At 49.6% G+C, this 21,562-nt stretch overlaps 1 protein-coding gene and 1 non-coding gene across 5 annotated transcripts in view; both read left to right on the top strand.

Annotated features, from left to right (window-relative positions):
* Window positions 1-21,562, top strand: part of RGS12 (regulator of G protein signaling 12) — a 111,129-nt gene that overhangs the window by 23,025 nt on the left and 66,542 nt on the right. For 3 of the 4 annotated variants that reach the window (XM_072946918.1, XM_072946922.1, XM_072946920.1), the window contains exon 2: window positions 5,542-7,520. In XM_072946918.1, coding sequence (XP_072803019.1) covers window positions 5,640-7,520 — 1,881 coding nt within the window. In that variant the 5' untranslated portion in view covers window positions 5,542-5,639. Of the gene's footprint in view, window positions 1-876; window positions 1,044-5,541; window positions 7,521-21,562 lie in introns of all 4 variants that reach the window. The other variant, XM_072946919.1, reaches the window with a different exon arrangement.
* On the top strand, window positions 725-831 carry LOC116276850 (U6 spliceosomal RNA). The gene has a single exon (XR_004186341.1). It is a non-coding gene; the product is annotated as a U6 spliceosomal RNA (small nuclear RNA).

Raw genomic sequence — 21,562 nt, 5'->3', positions numbered from 1 at the left:
TGTCTGGTGAAGACCTACTTCACATGGCGGACAGCGGACAGCAGGGGGCCTGTCTCTTCTCCTGTTTCTCCTTTTTCACAAGAGCACCAGTCCCTTGTGAGGGCCCCACCCTCGTGACCTCACCAAACTTAATCTCTCCCAAAGGCCCCACTTCCAAATGCGTCACATTGGGCCAGCATTTCAGCGTGAATTTGGGGACACACAGACTGAGCCTGGAGCAGGTGATCTCAAGTCTGGGTGTGCCAGACGCTGTCACCCACGCCATGTCAGCATCACATGGATGGTGTGGGGTGAGGTGGGGCTTGGTCCAAGCAGGCAGCTCCGTGGCCTCTGTCCAGAACTTCTGAGCTGGGGTCTCTGTGCAGGGGTGGGACCAGGAGCTGGTGTTTTCGCAGCCCAGGTGGCCAAAGCGCTGGTTGAGTTTGGAAACTAGGGCCCATGGTTTCTTCTGAATTTCACTGTCTGTTCCACCAGCTTTACTATGAATCAGTTCGGTTTAAGGAAAAGTTAATCTGTAGGCTGAATTTACAAAATGTGGTTATAGGTATTAAGATATCACTGATAAGAATTAGAACCTATTTTCAGTCATTAGAAGAACACGACAGTGAGAGCCTACTAGGAATATCTGGGTAAACTACATACAAGACTGTCGTGAACAGCGTGTCCCACAGTGTTGTGACTCCATGGTGGTCGGATGGATTACAAAATAATTCTGCATACAGTAGTGCTCGCTTCAACAGCACATATACTAAAATTGGAACGGTGCAGAGAAGATAAGCATAGCCCCTGCGCGAGGATGACACGCAAATTCTTGAAGCGTTCCATATTTTAAAAAAAAATTCTGCATATAAAACTGGGAAATCATTTCTTTCGTAGAGGCAGCGTCTAGTACTGTTTGGAAGAGAAAGCCAGGGGGTGCTGTTCCTGGGGGCACCAGCAGGGCCTCGCCAACCCATCCTGAGAGAGTCGATGGTGACAACTGATACTTACAGTGACGTCAGGAGCAGCAGCAGCTTTGATGCGCCGTGTCTGCCGGGAGCCAGGTAGTGCCGTGAGCATTTTTCAGAGGTTATTTTGTGCTTTCATGGCATTCCCCTCTCCCCACTGGGATGGCGATTCCCCTTGTGAGAGTTTGCAGTGGTCGCTGAAACAGATTACCACAAACTCAGCGACTCAACTCAAATATATGCCCTCACAGTCTGGGGCCAGAGCCCACACTCAGTCTTGCTGGCAGATGTCCAGCTCAGGGCAAGGCTGGTCCCTCCTGGCACCCCCGGGAGAACACGTTTCCTCCACCTTCCAGGCCCCTCGCTCTGATCTCTGCTTCTGTCTTCGCGGCCTCTCTCTGCCTCCCGCCCTCCTGCCTCCCTCTGGTGAGGACCCGGTGGTCACGTGGGGCCTGCCTGGAAAACCTGGGATGCCCTCCCACCTCAGGACCCGCATTCTATCACATCTGCAGTCCCCTTGGCCCATGAGGTGACAGCGCAGGTTCCGGGCATTAGGACGTGGTGTCTTTGGGACCATTGTTCAGCTCACGCTCCTTGAGAAGATTCCGTGAGAAGACCTGAGACACAGTTCATGGCGACTTTAACATACTCACTTTTTTTTTTAACATTTTTGTTATTGATTTGTAATAATTTTACAATGTTGTGTCAAATTCCAGTGTAGAGCACAATTTTCAATTATACATGAATATATATATATTCCTTGTCCCATTTTTTTCTCTGTGAACTACCATAATTAACATACTCACTTTTAATGGTGAACATCAAGTAGTTAAACTCCAGTCACAGTACTCAAATATGAAGTAATGTGGTAGTTTAGGTATTGTTCTTTTTTTCGCTTTGATGTATCATAAAGTAACTTTACTTAAACATGCATCCCGTGTGATAGTGTCTCCATCATCCTTGAAGCTGCCCCTGGCGTCATCTAATGATATACTTTCCATTTTCTTTAGTTCTTTCACTTTTTTGGTGCATTTATGTAAATTACTTTGAATTATGCTTCTGTTACTGGAAACTTTATCCCAAGACATGAGAATGTATCCTGAGAACTTTGAAACAGTTATTTTAAAAACATACACTGGAAATCAACTACAGAGAAACAAAGGAGAAAAAAAGGAAAGCATGAAGATTAAACAACATGCTATTAAAAAACCAGTGGGTCGATGATGAAATCAAAGTTGAAACTAAAAAATACTTTGAGACAAATGGAAATGAAAACACAACCACACAAAATTTATGGGACACAACAAAGGCAGTGCTAAGAGGGAAGTTTACAGCGATACAGGCCTTCCTCAAAAAATAAGAACAATCTCAAATAAACAATCTAACCCACCAGCCAAAAGAATTAGAAAAAGAAGGGAAAAAACCCGAAAAGGCAGCAGAAAGAAGGAAATAATAAAGATCAGGGAGGAAATAAATAAAATAGAGATTAAAAAACAATAAAAAATCAATCAAACCAAAAGCTGGTTTTTTGAAAAATAAAATCGACAAACCTCTGGCCAAACCCACAAAGAAGAAAAAAGAGAGAGCACAAATAAGAAAAATAAGAAAGGAAAATGGAGAAATTACAACAAATAACATAGAAATACAGAATATCATATGAGAATATTATGAAAAACTATAGGGAACCAAAATGGATAACCTAGAGGAGATGGACAAGTTTCTGGAAACATGCAGTCCACCAAAACTGAACCAAGAAGAAACTGACCACTTGAACAAACTAATCACTGGAAATGAAATCGAATTAGCAATAAAAAACCTCCTTACAAATTAAAGTCCAGGACCAGACGGCTTCACCGGGGAATTCTACCAAACATACAAAGAAGAACTCATACCAGTCCTTCTCAAACTCTTCCAGACGATTGAAAAGGAAGGAATACTCCCAAACTCATTCTATAAGCCACCATGACCCTGATACCAAAACCAGGCAAAGACACCACCAAAAAAGAGAATTACAGACCAATATCACTGATGAACATAGACGCAAAAATCCTCAACAAAATATTAGCAAATAGAATCCAACAGCACATAAAAAAGATTATACATCATGACCAAGTGGGGTTCATCCCAGGGACACAAGGGTGGTTCAACATATGCAAATCAATCAATGTAATACATCAAATCAACAAGAGAAAGGACAAAAACCACATGATCATCTCAATCGATGCAGAAAAAGCTTTTGATAAAATTCAACACCCACTTATGATAAAAACTCTCGCCAAAGTGGGTATAGAGGGAACATATCTCAACATAATAAAAGCTATATATGACAAACCTACAGCCAGCATAGTACTCAACGGTGAGGAAAATCAAAAGCTTCCCACTAAAATCTGGGACAAGATGAGGCTGCCCACTATCACCACTCCTATTCAACACAGTCCTGGAAGTCCTAGCCACAGCAATCAGGCAAGAGAGAGCAATAAAAGGATCCAAATTGGAAAAGAAGAGGTAAAAGTGTCACTGTATGCCAACAACATGTTACTATATTTAGAAAACCCTAAAAGGTCCACACAAAACCTACTAGAGCTGAACGAAGAATTCAGCCAGGTAGCAGGTTACAAGATTAACGTTCAAAAATCAGTTGCATTTCTTTACACTAACGATGAATCAACAGAAAAAGAAAGTAAAGAAACAATCCCCTTTAAAATAGCACCCAAAGTAATAAAATACCTAGGAGTCAATCTAACCAAGGAGGTGAAAGGATTACACAGAGAAAACTATAAACCATTGATGAAGGAAAGTAAAGAAGACTTTAAAAAATGGAAAGATATCCCATGCTCCTGGATTGAAGAATCAATATTGTTAAAACGGTCACACTGCCCAAGGCAATCTGCAGATTTAATGCAATCCCTATCCAATTACCCAGGACATATTTCACAGAACTAGAACAAATCATAATAAAATTTATATGGAACCACAAAAGACCTAGAATTGCCAAAGCATTACTGAAGAGAAAGAAAGAGGCTGGAGGAATAACTCTCCCAGACTTCAGACAATACTATAGAGCTGCAGTCATCAAGACAGCATGGTATTGGTACAAAGACAGACATGTAGACCAATGGAACAGAATAGAGAGCCCAGCAATGAACCCACAAACTTTTGGTCAACTAATCTTCGACAAAGGAGGCAAGAAAATACAATGGAATAAAGACAGTCTCTTCAGCAAATTGTGCTGGGAAAACTGGACAGCAGCATGTAAAGCAATGAAGCTAGAACACTCTCTTACACCACACACAAAACATACACTCCTTAAAAAGCATGTTCTATTATATTTTAGATCTTCACAATATAATCACTTAGTGTATTGCTTTTTAAAGTGATCTTTAAAGGGTTTTGTGCAGAACGTAGTCCTCACAGCGGGGCTGCCCGCTGTCCTCCACGAGTCCCGGGTGCCGGGCTGGCGCTGGGCTGGCGCTCCGGGGCTTGGATGTCGGGAGGGCTCCTGGCACCCTCACCGATGGGGCGGCCCCCTGGGCTCACCCGCTGAGCAGACACCCGCCCCTCAGGGGCTGGGGTTTGGTGTGTGTCTGCAGTGGGGCCCGCAGGACCTGCCCCTGATAAGAGCCCTGGTGCTGAGTCTCTAAGGACCCTCCCTGGGGACAGCACTCCACATGTGCTGTCACAGTGTGTCACCGGGGGACTGAGCGTGCCTAGTGTGACTCCATGGGTCAGGGTTCTGGGAGCGGGCCTGTTTCCTCTGGATCTCGCCCCGCCGGCCTCTCCCTTCCCTGATTTTGCTGTGCAACCTCTCCCTGTGATAAATCATGGCCCTGAGTGTTTGCGAGTCTTAGCGAGTCATCGAGCCGGGGGTGGTCTCTGGCACCCTGACACAGGTTCGTTTCAGTGACAACAAGTACCTTTCATTGGAAAGTCACCCCCGGAACAACTGAGCATTAAATTCCTTTGCTCTTTCTGGCTGTTTCACCTGTTCTGTCCAGTGGCCTCTCTCGTATTTCACACTGATGTGTTTTGTGCACACAGTGCATTGCTGAAAGTCAGTTACTTGAGGGAGGGTGGGAGATACCAGGGAAGGCAAGCCGACGCCCCTTTCTGGGGAGAAACTTCCCCTAGAGGGAGTTTGCGAGCAGAGTTGGGGCTGGACCAGGGGTCACGCAGGTGCCTTTCCACCTGGTCTGCAGGCAGCTCTGCTTTCACTCGGACCTGCCCGCAGCTCAGATGGTGCTGCCCTCCGACCACATTCTGAGCTTGGGGTCTCCTCTCCATCCAGACAGGAAGGGAGTAGATTCTGCTGAGTCCTGTGCTCCTCAGGCCTGGGCTGGGATTAGCCTCAGTGAGCTCGGAGCTGGGAAGACAGCAGTCCTGGGAAATGTTCTATACTGTGGAAGGAGACATCTTAGGCAGACTTCAAGATGTGGTGCACAGAGATACCACTGCTCCTTCACTCTGCCGTTTGTGTGGTAGCCAGAGACTCTTCCTCTGACGGTTTCGTTGTGAACTGCCTTTTATGTTGGGTAGTGCTGGTAAGCAGCAGAAAAGCGGGATCTCTAATAATGAGCTGTTTATTCTTCTTCCTCAGGGCGTTATTGCACGGAAATATGATAGCGTCACGCATTCCCCGCCCCACGGACCTGCTGGAATAATGAGCTGTGCTCCTGGTTGGGGAAGCACGCCGGGATGTACAGAGCCGGGGACCCCGGGGAGCGTGTGCTGCTTGGGACAGCACCCCCTCGCGTCAGGACCGTGGAGGTCGCCAGAGGGAGGGCGGGGTATGGATTCACGCTCTCCGGCCAGGCGCCCTGTGTGCTCAGCTGTGTCATGAGAGGGAGCCCTGCTGACTTCGTGGGCCTCCGTGCCGGCGATCAGATATTTGCTGTCAACGAGATCAATGTGAAGAAAGCGTCCCACGAAGACGTCGTGAAGTTAATCGGGAAGTGTTCGGGGGTCCTGCACATGGTGATTGGTGAAGGCATCGGCCACCTGGAGTCCTGCTCCAGCGATGAGGAGGTGGGGTTTTATGAAGGAAAAGGCTGGCTGAAGCCCAAACTTGATTCTAAGGCCTTAGGTATAAACAGGGCAGAGAGAGTCGTTGAAGAGGTGCAGTCGGGAGGGATTTTCAATATGATCTTTGAAAGCCCGGGCCTTCGTGCCAGCAGTTCCGAGCCTCTGAAACTGAAACAAAGGTCCCTTTCGGAGTCAGCCACTGGGCAATTTGACCTTGAGCATGAAAGTATAAATGATCCGAATCCCAACCTGCTTTCTAAGGAGGAGACAGCGAAAGTGGTGCATGCCGATTCTGTTTTTGCTGTGGGACTGGAGAGTCATGAGGACTTTGGGGTGGATGCCAGCGTTCTGAACGTGGCCATGGTAGTGGGCTACCTGGGATCCATCGAGCTCCCATCCAGCGGCTGCAGCCTGGAGTCGGACAGTGTGCAGGCCATCCGGGGCTGCCTGCGGCGCCTGCGGGCCGAGCAGAGGATCCATTCTCTGGTGACCATGAAGGTCATGCATGACTGTGTCCAGCTCTGCACCGACAAGGCTGCCGTCCTGGCCCGGTACCCGGCTGAGAGGCTGGCGTTCAGTGCCGTGTGCCCGGACGACCGGAGGTTTTTCGGACTGGTGACCGTGCAAACGGGCGATGATGGGAGCCTGGCGCAGGAGGAGGATGGCGCTCTGCGGACATCCTGCCACGTGTTCATGGTGGACCCGGACCTGTTCAGTCACAAGATCCACCAGGGCATTGCCCGGCGCTTCGGGTTTGAGTGCACGGCCGACCCTGACACCAACGGCTGCCTGGAGTTCCCCGCGTCCTCTCTCCCCGTCCTCCAGTTCATCTCCGTGCTGTACAGGGACATGGGCGAGCTGATCGAGGGGGTGCGGGCCCGGGCCTTTGTGGATGGGGACGCGGATGCCCACCAGAACACCAGCACCAGTAGCAACAGTGACAGTGGCATCGGCAACTTCCAGCACGAGGAGAGGAGCAGCCGGGTGCTGGTGGTGGACCTGGGCGCCGGCTCCAGCAGGCACGGCCCCAGCAGCAGCGCCTGGGAGGGCATGGGCACCAGGGGCTCCCAGCCCTGGGGCGCCTCCTGGAATGGGGCCTTCTGCCACGACCCTGAAGTGGGGCCCCCGTTTGAGGCCACTCCGCAAGCTGACAGGTGCCGGGACTTTGGGAAGCACCTCGGGCCCACGTCTCATGGGGAGGCGCCCCCCGCCTCCTTGCGGTGTCCGGTCCCCCCTTCCAAGAGGGGCGCCGGGGGCCCTGGCAGTGGTTTCAGCCAGCGGTGGCTCCCAGTCCACGTGCTGCAGGAGTGGCAGTGCGGCCACGCCAGCGACCAGGAGTCTTACACGGACTCCACGGACGGGTGGTCCAGCATCAACTGCGGCACGCTGCCCCCTCCCATGAGCAAGATTCCGGCCGACCGCTACAGGGTGGAGGGCAGCCCCGCGCAGCCCCCGCCCAGCACCCAGAAGAGGGACTGGGCCAGGAAGGCGCTCGGGGTGCAGAACATTTTCGGTCACCACCGACACGTCAGAAAGACTAAGGAAGACACGAAGGTAAGCCTGTTGTTGGAGAGGCTCAGTGAGCACGAGCGTGTTTCCTAACTGGGTCAGTCATGATGAAGTGACGGTGCCCTACTCCCGGGTTCCCAGGCCTGGCTTGCCCCCACCCTCTGCCCCCGGCTTCACAGCTTGTCTGCATGGCTTCGAGGCTGCAGGCTCCCGCCTGCGTGGGGGCCCTTGCCCCGAATCCGGTGGTGACTTCCCACCCTTTCCTGTCCCTGTGGCCACTTTTCGTCTCTGGCCCCAATGGCCGAGGCAGCCTGCCCTCATGAGGTGAGAAAATTCCCGAAGCAGACTGTTCACTTCGGGACAGAGCGTGTCACCTTGCTGTCAATCCTTGCTGTTTCCCTCATTGAGAAAATCTTACTACGAGAAAAACGCCGGCCGAAGTCATCTGTGGCTGGCGGCTGGAGTGTCGGACAGTGGGGCACACGCTGGTGTAGCACCGCCCCAGACGCCCTCGCCCCACCAGGGCGCCTTGGGGCCCGTCTCCCCCCCACCCCAGCTTAGTTCAGAGCCGAGGTGGGTGGAGGGAGCTGCTGTGGCGGGGGGCTCGGCTCAGCAGGAGGCAGGCTGTGGTCAGGCGGAGGAGGGGGTGGCGCTGTTTGGAACAAGGATGGATCTGCGGGGTGGGGAGGGGTGAGGGGGGTGGGACTGGCTGGCACTAAACTCAACTGGTTTGAGAGGAACTGTTCTCAGAGGGTTTTTGTGATTTAAAACACCTTTTCTGTGTGTGTTCACATTTTTGTTCTCAGTAGCCGCAGCTCTCTCGAGAAAACCCTCCATAGGCCACTGGCTGGTTGGGGTGGGGTCAGAGGTGGAGGAAGGCTGTGGGGCTGGGGCTGCAGAGTCTGATGAATGTTCCATCATAGAGCCCTCCCTTTCCCAAGGCTTGTTATTTTTCATTATAAAACATACTCAAAGAAAGCTAAAGGTGGAGGAAAGGACAGATGTCCCATTGTTTGCCTCGCCAGACGACCGTGAAACAGTGTGCAGTGTATCTAAGCACAGGTTTTCGCTTTTATAAACATGGTTGTAATCATATGGTTTTGACTGAATTCCTAAGCTGGCCGGGCTAGCAGGAGTCCTGGCCGGTGTGCAGCCTCCCGCCAGTTCCCGCAGTCCGAGCCGCACAGGCTGGGGTCTCCTTCCAGAATGTTCCCCCCGGGCCACCTGCTTCAGCCTGGGCTTGTCTGTTCAGGGGCGGGGGGGGGGGAGGCTGGGGAGGGGAGGCCCTGGAAGGTGGCAGAAATGTTCTGTGAAACTGGGGAGTTCACTGCCTCTTTGAGTACATGTCCTGCAAGTGACCTTTCTCCATTGCCACAGTGTAAATGAATAATCAAACGCTGAAGAAGCAACGGCGTTTGCGCGGTTCTCACCGGACTGCAGCGCACCCTCCGGCCTGTTCGCCAGAGTAGGAAGAGCCCCGCCTGTGCCCCATAGAGCACTGCGCCGCTTCACATCCCTGGCGGCGGGGTTCTGAGCTCAGGAGCTCCCTGGTCTCCAGGTGAGGTGACCAGTCCTCGAGGGGTTAAGTGACTTGTCTGAGGTTCAACTGTCAGGATTAAGCAGATTCATGATTCAAGCCTTGGGCTTCTTTTTTTCTTTTAAGACTTTATTTTTTAGAGCAGTTTTAGGTTTAAAACAATTGAAAGCAAGGCACAGAGATTTCCCACATACCTTCTACCCTCAGACACACACAGTCTCCCCCGCCATCAGCACCCCCACCAGAGGGCGCCTGTGTCACAGCCAGCGAACCTGCACTGACAGGTCGTCACCCGGAACCTGCGGCTCACGATGGGTCACTCTTGGTGCCGTGCATCCTGTGGGCGTGGACAAGCGTGTACCATGTGTCCACCGCTACAGGGTCACAGAGCCGTGTCACTGCCCTAGACATCCTCTTTGCCTGCCCGTTCTCCCCCCCAGCCCCGCTGGTCTCTTCACTCTCCCCGTAGTTTCATCTTTTCCAGAATGTCACAGAGTCAGAATCCGACAGTCTGCAGCCTTTTCAGACGGGCTCTGTCACTTAGGAATCTACATTTAAGGTTCCTCCGTGTCTTTTCATGCCGTGTCAGCTCATTTCTCTTTAGTGCTGAATAACGTTCCACTGTCTGGAGGGACCACAGTTTATTTATCCATCACCTGCTGAAGGGCATCTTGGCTGCTTCCAGGTTCTGGCAATGACGAATAAAACTGCTGTAAACATCTGTGTGCGGGTTTTCGTGTGGACGTAAGTTTCCAGCTCCTTTGGGAGCTCGACTGCTGGATCACATGGTAAGACTATGTTTAGTTTTGTAGGAAACTGTCCTCTGAAGTGGCTGCACCACTTTGCGTTCCCAGCAGCCATGATAAACGTTCCTGTTGTCCCACATTTTGGCTCCCATTTGGTGGTGTCAGTGTTCAGGGGTTTTGCTCGTGTTCCAGGTGTGTAGTGGTGTCTTACTGTTTTAATTTGCATTTCCTTGGGATGTATGGTGCTGAACGTCTTCTCATATGCTTGCTTGTCAAACCTGTGTATCTTCTTTGGTAAAATGTCTGTTAAGACCTTGGGTCTATTTTTTAATCAGATTGTTTTCTTATGGTTGAATTTTATGAGCTCTTTGTGTATTCGGGGTGTTAGTCCTTTATCAGATGTGTCTTCTGCAAATGTTTTCTCCTGGTCTGTGGCTGTCTTTCCACTCTCTTGATGTTGCCTTTTGCGGAGCAGACGTTTCACTTTTAGTGAAGTCCAGGTTATCAAGTCTTTCTTCCATGGATCTTTGTACCTGCAAAGGCGTCCCCAGGCCCGAGGCCACCGAGGTTTCTCCTGTGCTACCGTCTAGGAGTTCTGTGGTTTTAAATTTTACACCCAGATCTGTGATCCATTCTGCGTTACTGTTCTGAAGGGTGTGAGGTCTGTGTCCAGATTCACGTGCTCTGCATGCGAGTGTCCTGTGGTTCCAGCACCATTTGTGGAGGAGACAGTCTTCGCTCCTTCGTCAAAGATCCGTTGACTGTTCTTAGGAGGGTCTTGGGCGTCTTTTACTGTTCTTTTACCTTGAACAAAAATGTAGTGAGAATGCAGGTATTTGCTGTTAGTGCTCTCACACCGTAACGAAAGAATGAGATACAGAGTGGAATTGGTGTGTCTCTCATGTTGGAAGAGAGCAGTGTTTATCCGAACGGCGTCTGCTCGCTGTCCACAATATATCTCCTTATTTGACCCGGATGGGGATTCTGTGAGCTCACCATCTTACTCACAAGGAAGGAAGGTTTATACACATCAAACGACTTGCCCACAGTCAGGTGGAGCTCCTCTTGTAATGTGATGGGACACGCAATTGACCTAAAAACAAGTAGTAATAAAGTGTATTTCCTTGCGTTCCAGCTGTAATCCCTTGATGTGTGTCCATTGCTCTTCACTCTGCTAAGCGGGGTCCCCTGTGTTACTAGCGCAGTCTCACCCCACAGCCCTTGCTGGAGTGGCAGAAGCTTCCCAGGGGCCTGAGGCGGGTCTTCTGGTGCCTCCTGGCCCGGCCTCAGCTGCCTGGGGGCTGGTCAGGATGAGCAGAAGACAGGCCAGGAGGGAGCACGTGCCTGGAGAGGGGAGAGGAAGAGGCCTTAGGAGGGGGATGGGGAGATGCCAACAGTCGTGGAGTGTCCGAAGTGACTGTGAACTCTTCTCCGTGGTGACAGTGGCTTCAGGGTCTTACTCTGTGCAGTCAGGATGCATCAGGAGATGGAAAACACATCTGATTTGCACAGGAGAAGTTGGTGTAAGGAATCATTAACTAGACCAAAGGAGCACTAGTGGGACCCAAGGAGGTTGCAGCAGAGGGGGAGGGAGGGAAGGCAGACGAGGAGGATACTTTGTCAGCACAGAGAGAAGGAGGCCGGTGGGTCTGAGCGTGAGGGCTGCCGGGGCACGGCCGGCGAGGAGGGTGCTGTCGGGACATTGCAGTCCACCCCTGCTGCCCGACAAGAGCCAGCGCAGCCCCCTGTGGGCAGAGGTGCTGGCAAGTCTGCAAGGCCCAGCTCCAGCGTCCGATGCCAGCAGAGAGGGGTGGGCTTGGCGCTTAATGACGAGAGAGTCTCGGACGCCTGGCTCAGCACAGCTTACAGCACTCCCTCTGCACCTGCGAGCTGACCTTCGTGCAACGGAGACGGAAACTTCAACAGGGCACATGGCCTGCTTCTGTGCCACAGGGGAGACGCGCGCTCCCGGCCATCAGGGTCCCGGCCATCGTCCTTCTTGCTGTTTGTTGTTCCTGTTTGTTTAGTGGCTTTTCTGAGCAAATTCTGCCAAGTGTATGTATTCTTTGTTGTGTGTGGCCGCGAGGCATCTGCTTGGTTCGCTTAGTGGTCAGCTGGTGACGGGACAGAGACTTCCTTAGAGGCCGGTCTGTCTCCTGGTCCTTGCCAAGGGGCCCTGTGTGTGCGGACCTGCCTTCGGTGCTCAGCCAGGGCCTCCAGGTCAACCCGGGGTGGGCGCCAGGGCCTCCGCGGGGCCGCCCTGGGCACGGGCACGGGCATGGCCCTGCATGGGGAACCTGCCACAGCTTTCAGACCCCCAGTGGACATCTCATTCCCCCGCTGCTTTTAAGTTGGCCTTAGCTGCCTGTGCCCCTGAGGGGTGTGGCCTGTGACCAGTGGGGTCGCTCTGGCCCGGAAGCCCCGGGAGCTCCGGTCCTCGGTGGGTGGCAGGCACACCTAATGCCAGGCCTGCGGTGGGGCCCCTGCCGGGCTGTCCTTCCCTTAGGCACCCTCTCTCTTGGCCCTGGGCTCGTCTTCAGTGACCTCTGCGTGTTTATGGCTGCTTCCATGTTGTCACCGACAACTCTGCCTTAAATGTTCCCTTTGAAATTCCTGGCATGCAGCCTCTCTCAGTTCTGTGTGCAAAAGAAAGCCAGCAGTCAGAAGGACTCTGCACCAGTTCAGGCATGAGCTGTTCTCCGAGTCCTATCAGGCCTGTGTCCAGACAGTCACCTTGTCACTACACTTCTCCACCGGCACTTTGTCACTGTCTCTTGGTCTTTGTACCCCAAGCTCAATCCAGACCTCGGCCCCCTGGAACCCCTCCCTTCCGTGAGGAGAAAAGCCAGAGTGGGGGCCCACTTTTCCCAAGCCCGCCCGTCCAGGTTGACACCTCTCCGCCTCGGGCTTTTCATTGTGCTGGTCAGGGGGCAGTTTATAGGAGTCAGTGCTCTTCTGGTGACTCCCAAAGCTCTGGCTCCCAACGCACGACCCAGGCAGTGCCCGTGAAGCGGACTCACCCTCATCAGCTGTCTCCTCGTTGGGGAGATTGGAGCGGGTAGCTGGGAGCCCATCACTTGGGGACTTGGCTGAGTTTAGGGAACTGTTGACGAGAGTTAAATAATGTCTATACACGGATGATTTTCCACATTGTTTGCTTTGCTTTGCTTTCTACTTAACGTCTACAGCCAACAGAAGGAGAAGTTGGTGCTAATGCAGATACAGTTTAAAGTCTGCGAGTACCACACGGGACTAATGAGAGAGAAGTCCGTGCTCTTGAAATGCCGTCTGTATCGTCAGAAATGATTCAGTTATGTTCAACTTGAACGAAGGCTGTTAGGGTTCTGCTTCTTTGAAAATTGATATTCTAAGAACAGTATTAATTAAAATATCTGGTTAAGTAGCAAAAATCCACATTCTTAAACTTTACACATAGTGGATTTTGGAAAAATTTTTAATGAAAAGATATTATAACATATAAAGGATTTTTGTCATCTTGAAATGAATTAATAAATATTTTAAAATTTCTCGGTTTAATTTTTAATATGAAAAATATTCATAGATGAAACCCACAAAAACAAAAGACCTCTGGGGTCCTCAGGAGTTTTTCAGGCGTGCAGACACCCCGAGACGCCGATGTTTTAGGATGGCCGCCATCACCAGGGTGCGGGAGGACGGACTTTCAGGAGCGAGCCCTTTCCAGTCTGGCAGTATTAGTGGGTGCTGAACTCTCTTTTTGATTGAGTAAGAAATGCTTACCGACGATGGCGTGAAGAAAAATCTATCTTCCTAGTCTAGCTGACACGCACTCATGCGCAAGCGGTAGAGTTTCGGTCTGTAGCGCCTGAGCCTGCAGGGTGGGGCTGTCCCGCCTGGAGTTTGGGTCGGTTGCCCGGCTGGCGTGGAGGCTCCGCCTTCATCAGGAACCAGTTTCCTTCTGTCGTGTTGCCCTCATCTGCATGTGCCTCCACCTGAACTTGAAGGTAGCCGCTCCCCAGGCCCCCCCATGTCCGTGTTCCAGCCTGCAGGAGGGGGGCCTCCCACAGGAGGGGGAACCTGGAAAGGGGGGGCCTGCAGGAGGCGGGCAAGGGGAACAGTGGAGTCCCAGTGGAAGTGACAGGCACCCTCTGCTGCGCCTCATTGGCCGGGCCTGGTCGCGTGGCTGCAGAGGAGGCCGGGGAGTGCGGCTGCACAGGCAGGCGTCCAGCCCAGATCTCCGTCCCCCGTCAGACCAGCTCTGTGCTCCGCCACACGGGTGGGTCGGTGTGTCACCCACGGGAAAGGCCCCCAAGGCCACGTGTGCATGTTTAGTATGATCTCGTTTTTGTGTGAAGTATTTGAGCACCCCTCAAATAAACCTAGACATTTTAAAGTGTGCGTGTTTGTATGCAAATATACAGGGAAAAAAGGAGGGAACACTTGGAACAGATAGTGACGGTTACCTCAGGTGCCGAGTGGAAACTGAGCAGGACGTTGTCATTTTGTTTTGTGCTGTTTTGATTTTTTATTCTGGGTTTATGACCATATTTTACTTACGAAAAATAATTCCTTTTGAGAAAAATAATATTATTTTTCTTAGTCCTTTTACTGAGAACAGAGTGAGAGGTGGCCCTGGGCGCCAGCAGCAGTGTTTCTCCGGTGGTGCTGATGACTGGCTTGTCGGCTCCCAAGAGGGGAGCTCCGGGTTCAACAAATGGACCCTGTGCAGTGTTCCTAGTACAATGAGAGGAAGTTTTAAAATAGATTGTAAACAAAATCTCCAGAATACTAAAAGGCCGGGCTAGGGCCCTAAGATTGAATCCCACCAAGGCCTGCGGCTTTGATCTCTGCCCCCGGGAAACAATGCCCTTGGGCAGCGTGGCATCACTCTGCGAATCCAAAGGAAAGGAAGCAAGCAGGGGCCGCAGCCCCTGGGGAGTCAGCGGGTCTAGGGAGACAAGCTGGCGGGGAGGAGCCTGCTGTCTGCGGCCACACGCGCTCCCTGTCCCTGTGGGGAGTTCCTTCTGAGCATGTGCGCTGAGCACTCTCCTGGGGGCTCACTGCTGTGTGAGGACCTTGCGGACCCTGCGTTTGGGGCTGGTTGAGGTGCTGGGGGGCAGGGGAGAAGCACTTGGCCCATCCTGGAGCAGGCAGGGCAGGCTTCCTGGAGGAGCTGGCCATGGTCAGGAGGACGGAGAGTGTGCAGCCCTGGGGTGGAGGAGATGGCAGCGAAGGAGCAGAGACAAAGCAGGCCACACTTACTGTTCTTGGTGTGTACAGGACCCAGGAAAAGTGAGACTGTTCGGGCTACGCAGCCCTCAGCTTTGCCAGAATCAGGGATGTTTGAAGTGCTTGACTCCCTAAACAATGTATTGGTTCGTTTTGCTGTTTCTTCTGCTTTATAAAAAAATGGTTTCATAGCACAATCTTCTACAATGTGTTTTTAAATCATTGACTATCATTTCCAAGATTTATCCATGATATTATCTGTAGCTGCAGTTTATTCATTTTAACTGTGTGATATTCCATTGTGAGCACCCCACACACTCACACACAGTGGTTAACGAAGTGACTGATGACACTGCTGTGAACATGCTTGCACACGTCTCCAGCTGTGTACATGAAAGACTTTCTCGGGATCTATCCGGGGAGGGGACTGGCCCATCCGTAGCAGATGAGGACTGAGTATGAAGCTTTTAGTCTGTTTGTTCATGCTGACAGTAGACAGGTCTCTGGAGCAGGGACAGGTTTAATTACCGGCTTCTAACACTGCAGTGGTTGCTCCGCGCCCAGTCCTTGCCCTGGGCCAAAACGATGAGAACCCTTCAGGTTCGCCCTGCAACTCCAAGAACAAACCCAGGAGCTCACACACACGCTGCGCCCCTCCCCTCCTGAGACTGGAGAGAAACCTTTACTCTTGAAGCAAATTCTCTTTCCAGACAGAGGAGGAGATCCTGGGTTTTCCCTTTTACCCTTTGAAAGAGGGGTGAGCGTCTCCAGGAGGAACGTTAAGACTGGCCTCTCCTGGGAGGTGCTTCAGGTCTCACTCCTCTGAAAGGCCAGCCTCTCCTGGAGTTTTCACCATCTAGTCCATCATAATTTAACCTCCAAGTCACAAGACTTGGAGACTTCTCATTCAACTTCCAAGTCTCAGTAAAATTTGCTTAGAATGCCCTACCGTGCCGAAACCCCACACTAGCCAGCGCAGGCGATCTGACTGCAGCCCGTCCTCGCCAGAACTCGCCGTCTTCACACTCCTTAAGGTTTTGCCAATCTGTTAGTTGTAAAATGGTGTCTTGTTATGGCTTTAGTTTGCATTCCCTCCAGCGTACAGATTTGATTTCCTCTTTGTTGAGGGGCCTACTGAAAACTCTGCTCGTTTTTCTGTTGGGTTGGCTTTGCCTCTGACGAGTAGGAGTTCTAGACTCTGGCTGTTAGCCTTTTGCCAATTACATGTGTTACACGTGTGCCTTCCCATGTTTCACTTGCTGTGGCATCTTGACAGTCACAGTTCTTGGCTTCAGTGTTGTCCAGCTTGTCAGCCTTTCTCTTAGAGTTTGCACTTTCGATGTAACACATTCACTACTACCCTGAGGTCAGAAAGATTTTCTCCTTTTTTTTCCTAAAGTCTTTTGGAGTTGATTTTTATGAATGGAGTAAGGTGGGTGGCAAGCTAATTTTTCTCTGTGTGGATGACAGGTTGTGGGAGCACTACATTCGTGCTCTCACGTGGCCCAGCCACGTCCCTCTGCTGGACGTCGTGTGTTCACATACATGCTGGTCTTAGTTCTCTGCACTCCGCCATCAGTACCACCAACAGCACTTTACTTTCAGAACTGTAGCTTTGTATCTGATCTGCCAAATCTCCTTATCTGATCTTGGTTTTGCTTGAGCCTTGCTCTTTTATGTAGATTTTACAGTCAGCTTATAAATTCTCCAAGAAATGCTGTTAACGTTTTTATTGTGAGAACTGACATATCCAGGACATTGAGCCTTCCTATCCATGAACATGGTATCTCTCACCATTTGTTTAGGTTTTCTTTATTTTCTTTCAGTGAAAAGTTATAACTACCTTCGCAAACATTGTTGATTAGACTTATTCTTAGATTCTTTGACTAAGTTTATTCCTAGGTGCCTTATATAATTTGTTTCTGTTCTAAGTGGTACTCCTAATGTTAACTTTTGTGATATATAAAAGTACAGTGGATTTGCTGCTTTCTATACGCAGCTGCCCTGCCAGGGTTACCTCTGTTAGTATTTTTTGATACTTGTCATTATGAGTGGGTGTTGAAGTTCAGCCTTTCTCTTTTGGTTATTTTACATTCATTGGGGCAATCAAATGTCCTTCCTCCATCACGGTGCCAAGGTGGCATATCACACTGATTGATTTTGGAATATTAAACCACGCCTGCTTTCCTGAAATAAGTCTAATCCATGGTTATCTTTTTCATGCACTGATGGATATTTCTGTAGAATTTCTGAATCTGTGTTTATGAGTGAGACTGTCTTACAGTTTTTCCTTCTCTCATTGTCTTTGCCTGGTTTTGGTACCAAGGTCTTTCTCCCTCATAAAGTTATAAAATCAACAGTGGCATTTTCTCCCTCTCCTCCTACTCTTCTTCTTCTCCTTCTCCTTATTCTTTTAATAGACTTTAGTTTTTTAGAGCAATTTCAGGTTCACAACAGAATTGAGCAGAAAATACAGAAAGTTCGCACATAGCCCTCCCCACCCACATGTATATACTCCTCTACCCTCAGCATCCCTCATCATGGTGGCATGTTTGGTACAATTGATGAACCATCGTGGACACATTATTATCAACCAAAGCCCATAGTTTACATTGGGATTCACTCTTGATGTTGTACATTTGTGGGTTTTGACAAATGCATGATGACATGTAGCCACCATTATGGTATCATACAGAATAATTTCATTGCCCTAAAAATCCCTTGTGCTCCATCTATTCATTCCTCCCTCCCTCCCTCTCCCCAAACCCCTGGAAACCACGATCTTTTTATTGTTTCTGTAGCTGTGCCTTTTCCCGAATGTTATTTGGTTGGAATCGTACAGTTTGTAGCCTTTTCAGACTGGCTTCTTTCATTTAGTAATATATTTTCTAAGTTTCTTCCATGTCTTTCATGACTTGATAGATCTTTTTTTTAATGCACGTATAGTTTTTAATTTACTTATATGTACTGCTCATTGTTTCTAAGAATGTTTACAGCTTTAGCTTTTAAACTTACATAGTTATTAAAGGAATAAAGCCAACCACAAAATAAGAATTAATTCAGAAAGATACATACACCCTACTATTAACAGCAACATCATTTATGATTGCCAAGATACGGAAGTGCCCCAAGTGCACATCAATAGTGGAACAGATAATGAAGATGCAGCATATATACACGTAATGGAACACAGCTCATCCATAAGAAGGGAGGATATTTTGCCATTTGTGGTCCTTCACTTTTTTTTTTCACCTCAAAAACCAGAATTTTGTAACCAGTACAAACATGTCCATTACATCAAAAACAACAAAATATCTAGAAATAAACTTAACCAAGGAGGTTACCTATACTCTGAAAACCAAAATGACACAAAGAAATGGAAAGATTTCTTGTGCTCTTGGACTGGAGGAATCAACGCTATTAAAATGGCCACACTACCCAAAGCAATCCAAGATCCATTGCAGCCCCCGTCAAAATACTCGTGACATTTCCTCACAGAACTAGAGCAGACAATTCCAAAGTTTATAAGGAACCACAAAAGACCTTGAACAGCTAAAGCAATCTTTAGTAGGTCTTTTTTTTTTTTCCACTTTCTTCTTTTTGTTCTCTTTTCTTATGGTTTGATGACTAGAGAAGGTCCTTTAATGTTTGTTGTAAAGCTGGCTTGGTGGTGCTGAAATCTTTTAGCTTTTGTTTGTCTGTGAAGCTTTTGATTTCTCCATCGAGTCTGAACAAGAGCCTTGCTGGATAGAGTGCTCTTGGTTGTAAATTTTCCCCTTTCATCACTTTGAACATATCGCGCCACTCCCTTCTGGCCTCTAGAGTTTCTGCTGAAAAATCAGCTGATAACCTTATGGGAGTTTCCTTGTATGCCATTTGTTGCTTTTCTCTTGCTAATTTTAATACTTTCTCCTCATCCTTATTTGTCCGTTTGATGACTGTGTGCCTTGGCGTGCTCCTCTTTGGGCTGATCCTGTGTGATTCTTTCTGCGCTTCCAGGACTTGGGTGCCTGTTTCCTTTCCCAGGTGGGGGCAGTTTTCGGTTATTATCTCTCCAAAAATTTCCTCAGGTCCTATCTCCCTCCCTTCTCTTTCTGGGACCCTTGTAATGCGAATATTAGTGCACTTCATGTTGTCCCAGAGTGCTCTTAAACGATCCTCATTTCTTTAATTCTTTCTTTTTTCTGTTCTGCAGTAGTGACTCCCACTAATCTGTCTTCTAGCTCACTGATCCGTTCTTCTGCCTCATTCAGTCTGTTCTTGGTTCCTTCTGGTGTCTTACTCATTTCAGTGACTTTACTCTTCAACTCTGTTTGGGTATTCTTTATATTTTCCAACTCTGCTAAAAACTTCACTCTGTACATCTGTACTCTTGAGTTCTCTGAACATCTTCACCATCATTACTTTAAACTCTTTCTCGGATAAACTGCCTGTCTCCTCATCACTTATTTCTTCTTCTGGGATTTTATCTTGTGCCTTGGCCTGGGAGATACTCCTTGGCTGCCTCCTATTGTCTATCTTTCTGTGTATTTGTGGATTCCTTCCACAGGCTTTGGGATTGTTGTTTTCTTATTTCTGGTATCTGCTCCCTGGTGGATGAGGCTGGACTAGGGGCTAATGCAGGTTTCCTGGCAGGAGGAGCTGGGGCCTGCCCACTGCTGGGTGGAGCTTGGTCCTGGACCTCTGGTGGGTAGGGCCGTGTCTAGAGGCTCAGGAGGTCTGCTGCTGGGTGGGGCTGTGCTCCCACCCAGTGTGCTGTTTGGTCTGAGGCTTCCCCACAGGCTGTTGGATGGCGCTGGATCTTGATGCTAACGATCCATTCGAGATGTTAGCCTCCAGGAAAGCTCTTGTATATGAACACTCTCAGAATATCCACCACCAGCTTTTATGTCCCCTGGATGAGCCACAGCCATCCACCATGTCCCCTGGGGACCCTCCAAATCCAGCAGGCAGGTCTGGCCCAGGTTCCTGTGAAATCACTGCCTCTGCCCTTGGACTCAGCACACGCAAGTTTCCGTGTATGCTTCCCAAGCAAATGGAGTCTCCTTTTCCCCCAATCCCATGAGGCTCCCAGAGCCAAGTCCCCCTGGCCTTCAAACCCAGATTTCCTGGGGTCTCCTTCTCTTCCCAAAGCCAGAACCCGGGCTGGGGAGCCTGACAAGGGGCTTAGAGCTCTCACTTCTGTGGGAGGGTGACTTAGCTATTGTTCAGCTTGTGGGTCACCCACCCAGGGGGAATGGGACCCAGTTATATTGCGAGCACGCCCCTCCTACCGTCCTGCTGTGGTTCCCTCTTTATGTTTTCAGTTGCAGATCTTTTTTGCTAAGTTCCAGTCTTTTTTCCGGTGGTTGTCTAGCAGTCAGTTGTGGATTTGTTGCAGTCACGAGGAGAGGCGAGCTCGTGGTCCTACCACTCCGCCATCTCGACTGGAAATCTCTTCTTCCTCCCTTTTGGCATATTGAATCTTTTGTTTAAAAAATCCTATTAAGAGATGAAATTTGTTTTGTCTGTTATTAATATAGCTACATGAGCTTTCTCTGAGTCAGAATTTTCTGTCATTTTGTTTAAACTTTTCCAGTTCTCCGTGTGCTAGGATTGCTACCAGAAGTGGTAGATAGTGGGATATCTTTCCTGATCCAGTTTGACATTCTGATAGTTCAAGAGTAAGATCAGAATAAATTGGCAAATTTAGTCCATTTATATTTATTGGGATTACTGGCATGTGGAGTCTTGGTTCCGTGATGTTACTGTGTACTTTCTGTAAATCTGTCTTTTCTAGGCCCTCGCCCTCTCCCTGTGCTGTCCTGCCTTTGTTGGTGTGTTTTGCTTTCAAGGCTGTTGCTAGCTTCGTTCATCACCTTCTTTATTGGCTTGAAAGTTATGCTGCCCACCTTGTTCTATCTTTTAAAGGTTTTCATCCTCAGTGACTGCCTGGCACTTAGGTATTTGTTGAATAAGCAAACATATTCCTTAATTTTCTGTCCTGATCTGAATGTCCTTTCCTGTATATTCACCCTTTTCTTTCTTGTGCAGGAGACCCAGTCTCTGCTTCTTTCTCAAGAGGGGGACTCTGTGTGGCGAGGAGCCCCTTCCTTCAGCTCCACACGTCACTCCATAGTCACCTCCACATTGTTGTCTAGTTTCATGTTGGAAACGGAATTTTGTTGATTCTAAAATCATTTTGATTTGGGGCTTGGCATTCTTCCTGATGTTCAGTGTTTTGTGGGAACAAGTTTCAGAGGTTGTGCATGTCATTCAGCTCAGGCCACCTCCGTGACCAGCTCTGGCGGGAAGTCTGTGCCCCTTTCCCCTTGCCAGATGGGTCCCTGTCAGGCTCTGCTCCCAGGGGATGGGTGGGAAAAGGGGAAGGGGCGTCTTGCAGTTCCTCCTGGCACTGCACTTGAGTCCAGTTTGCTGTTTCCTCATCTCTCTGGGGCCTCAATGCCCCCCAGACACCAGCTGTCACCCCTGCCCACTCTGAGGTCCGAGGTTCGGGTCCCAGCACCACCCACGTTGCATCTGGCGCAGAATTTAAACCCTTCTCCTCTCCTGTGCTGCCCCAGTCCCCGGGGTGCAGGCCCCCCACCGCCATCCTG

This window comes from Vicugna pacos, chromosome 2 (assembly GCF_048564905.1).
Source record: "Vicugna pacos chromosome 2, VicPac4, whole genome shotgun sequence".
NCBI lineage: Eukaryota > Metazoa > Chordata > Mammalia > Artiodactyla > Camelidae > Vicugna > Vicugna pacos.
Note: the sequence above shows the minus strand (reverse complement) of the source record. Positions and strands in the feature narration are given on the sequence as shown.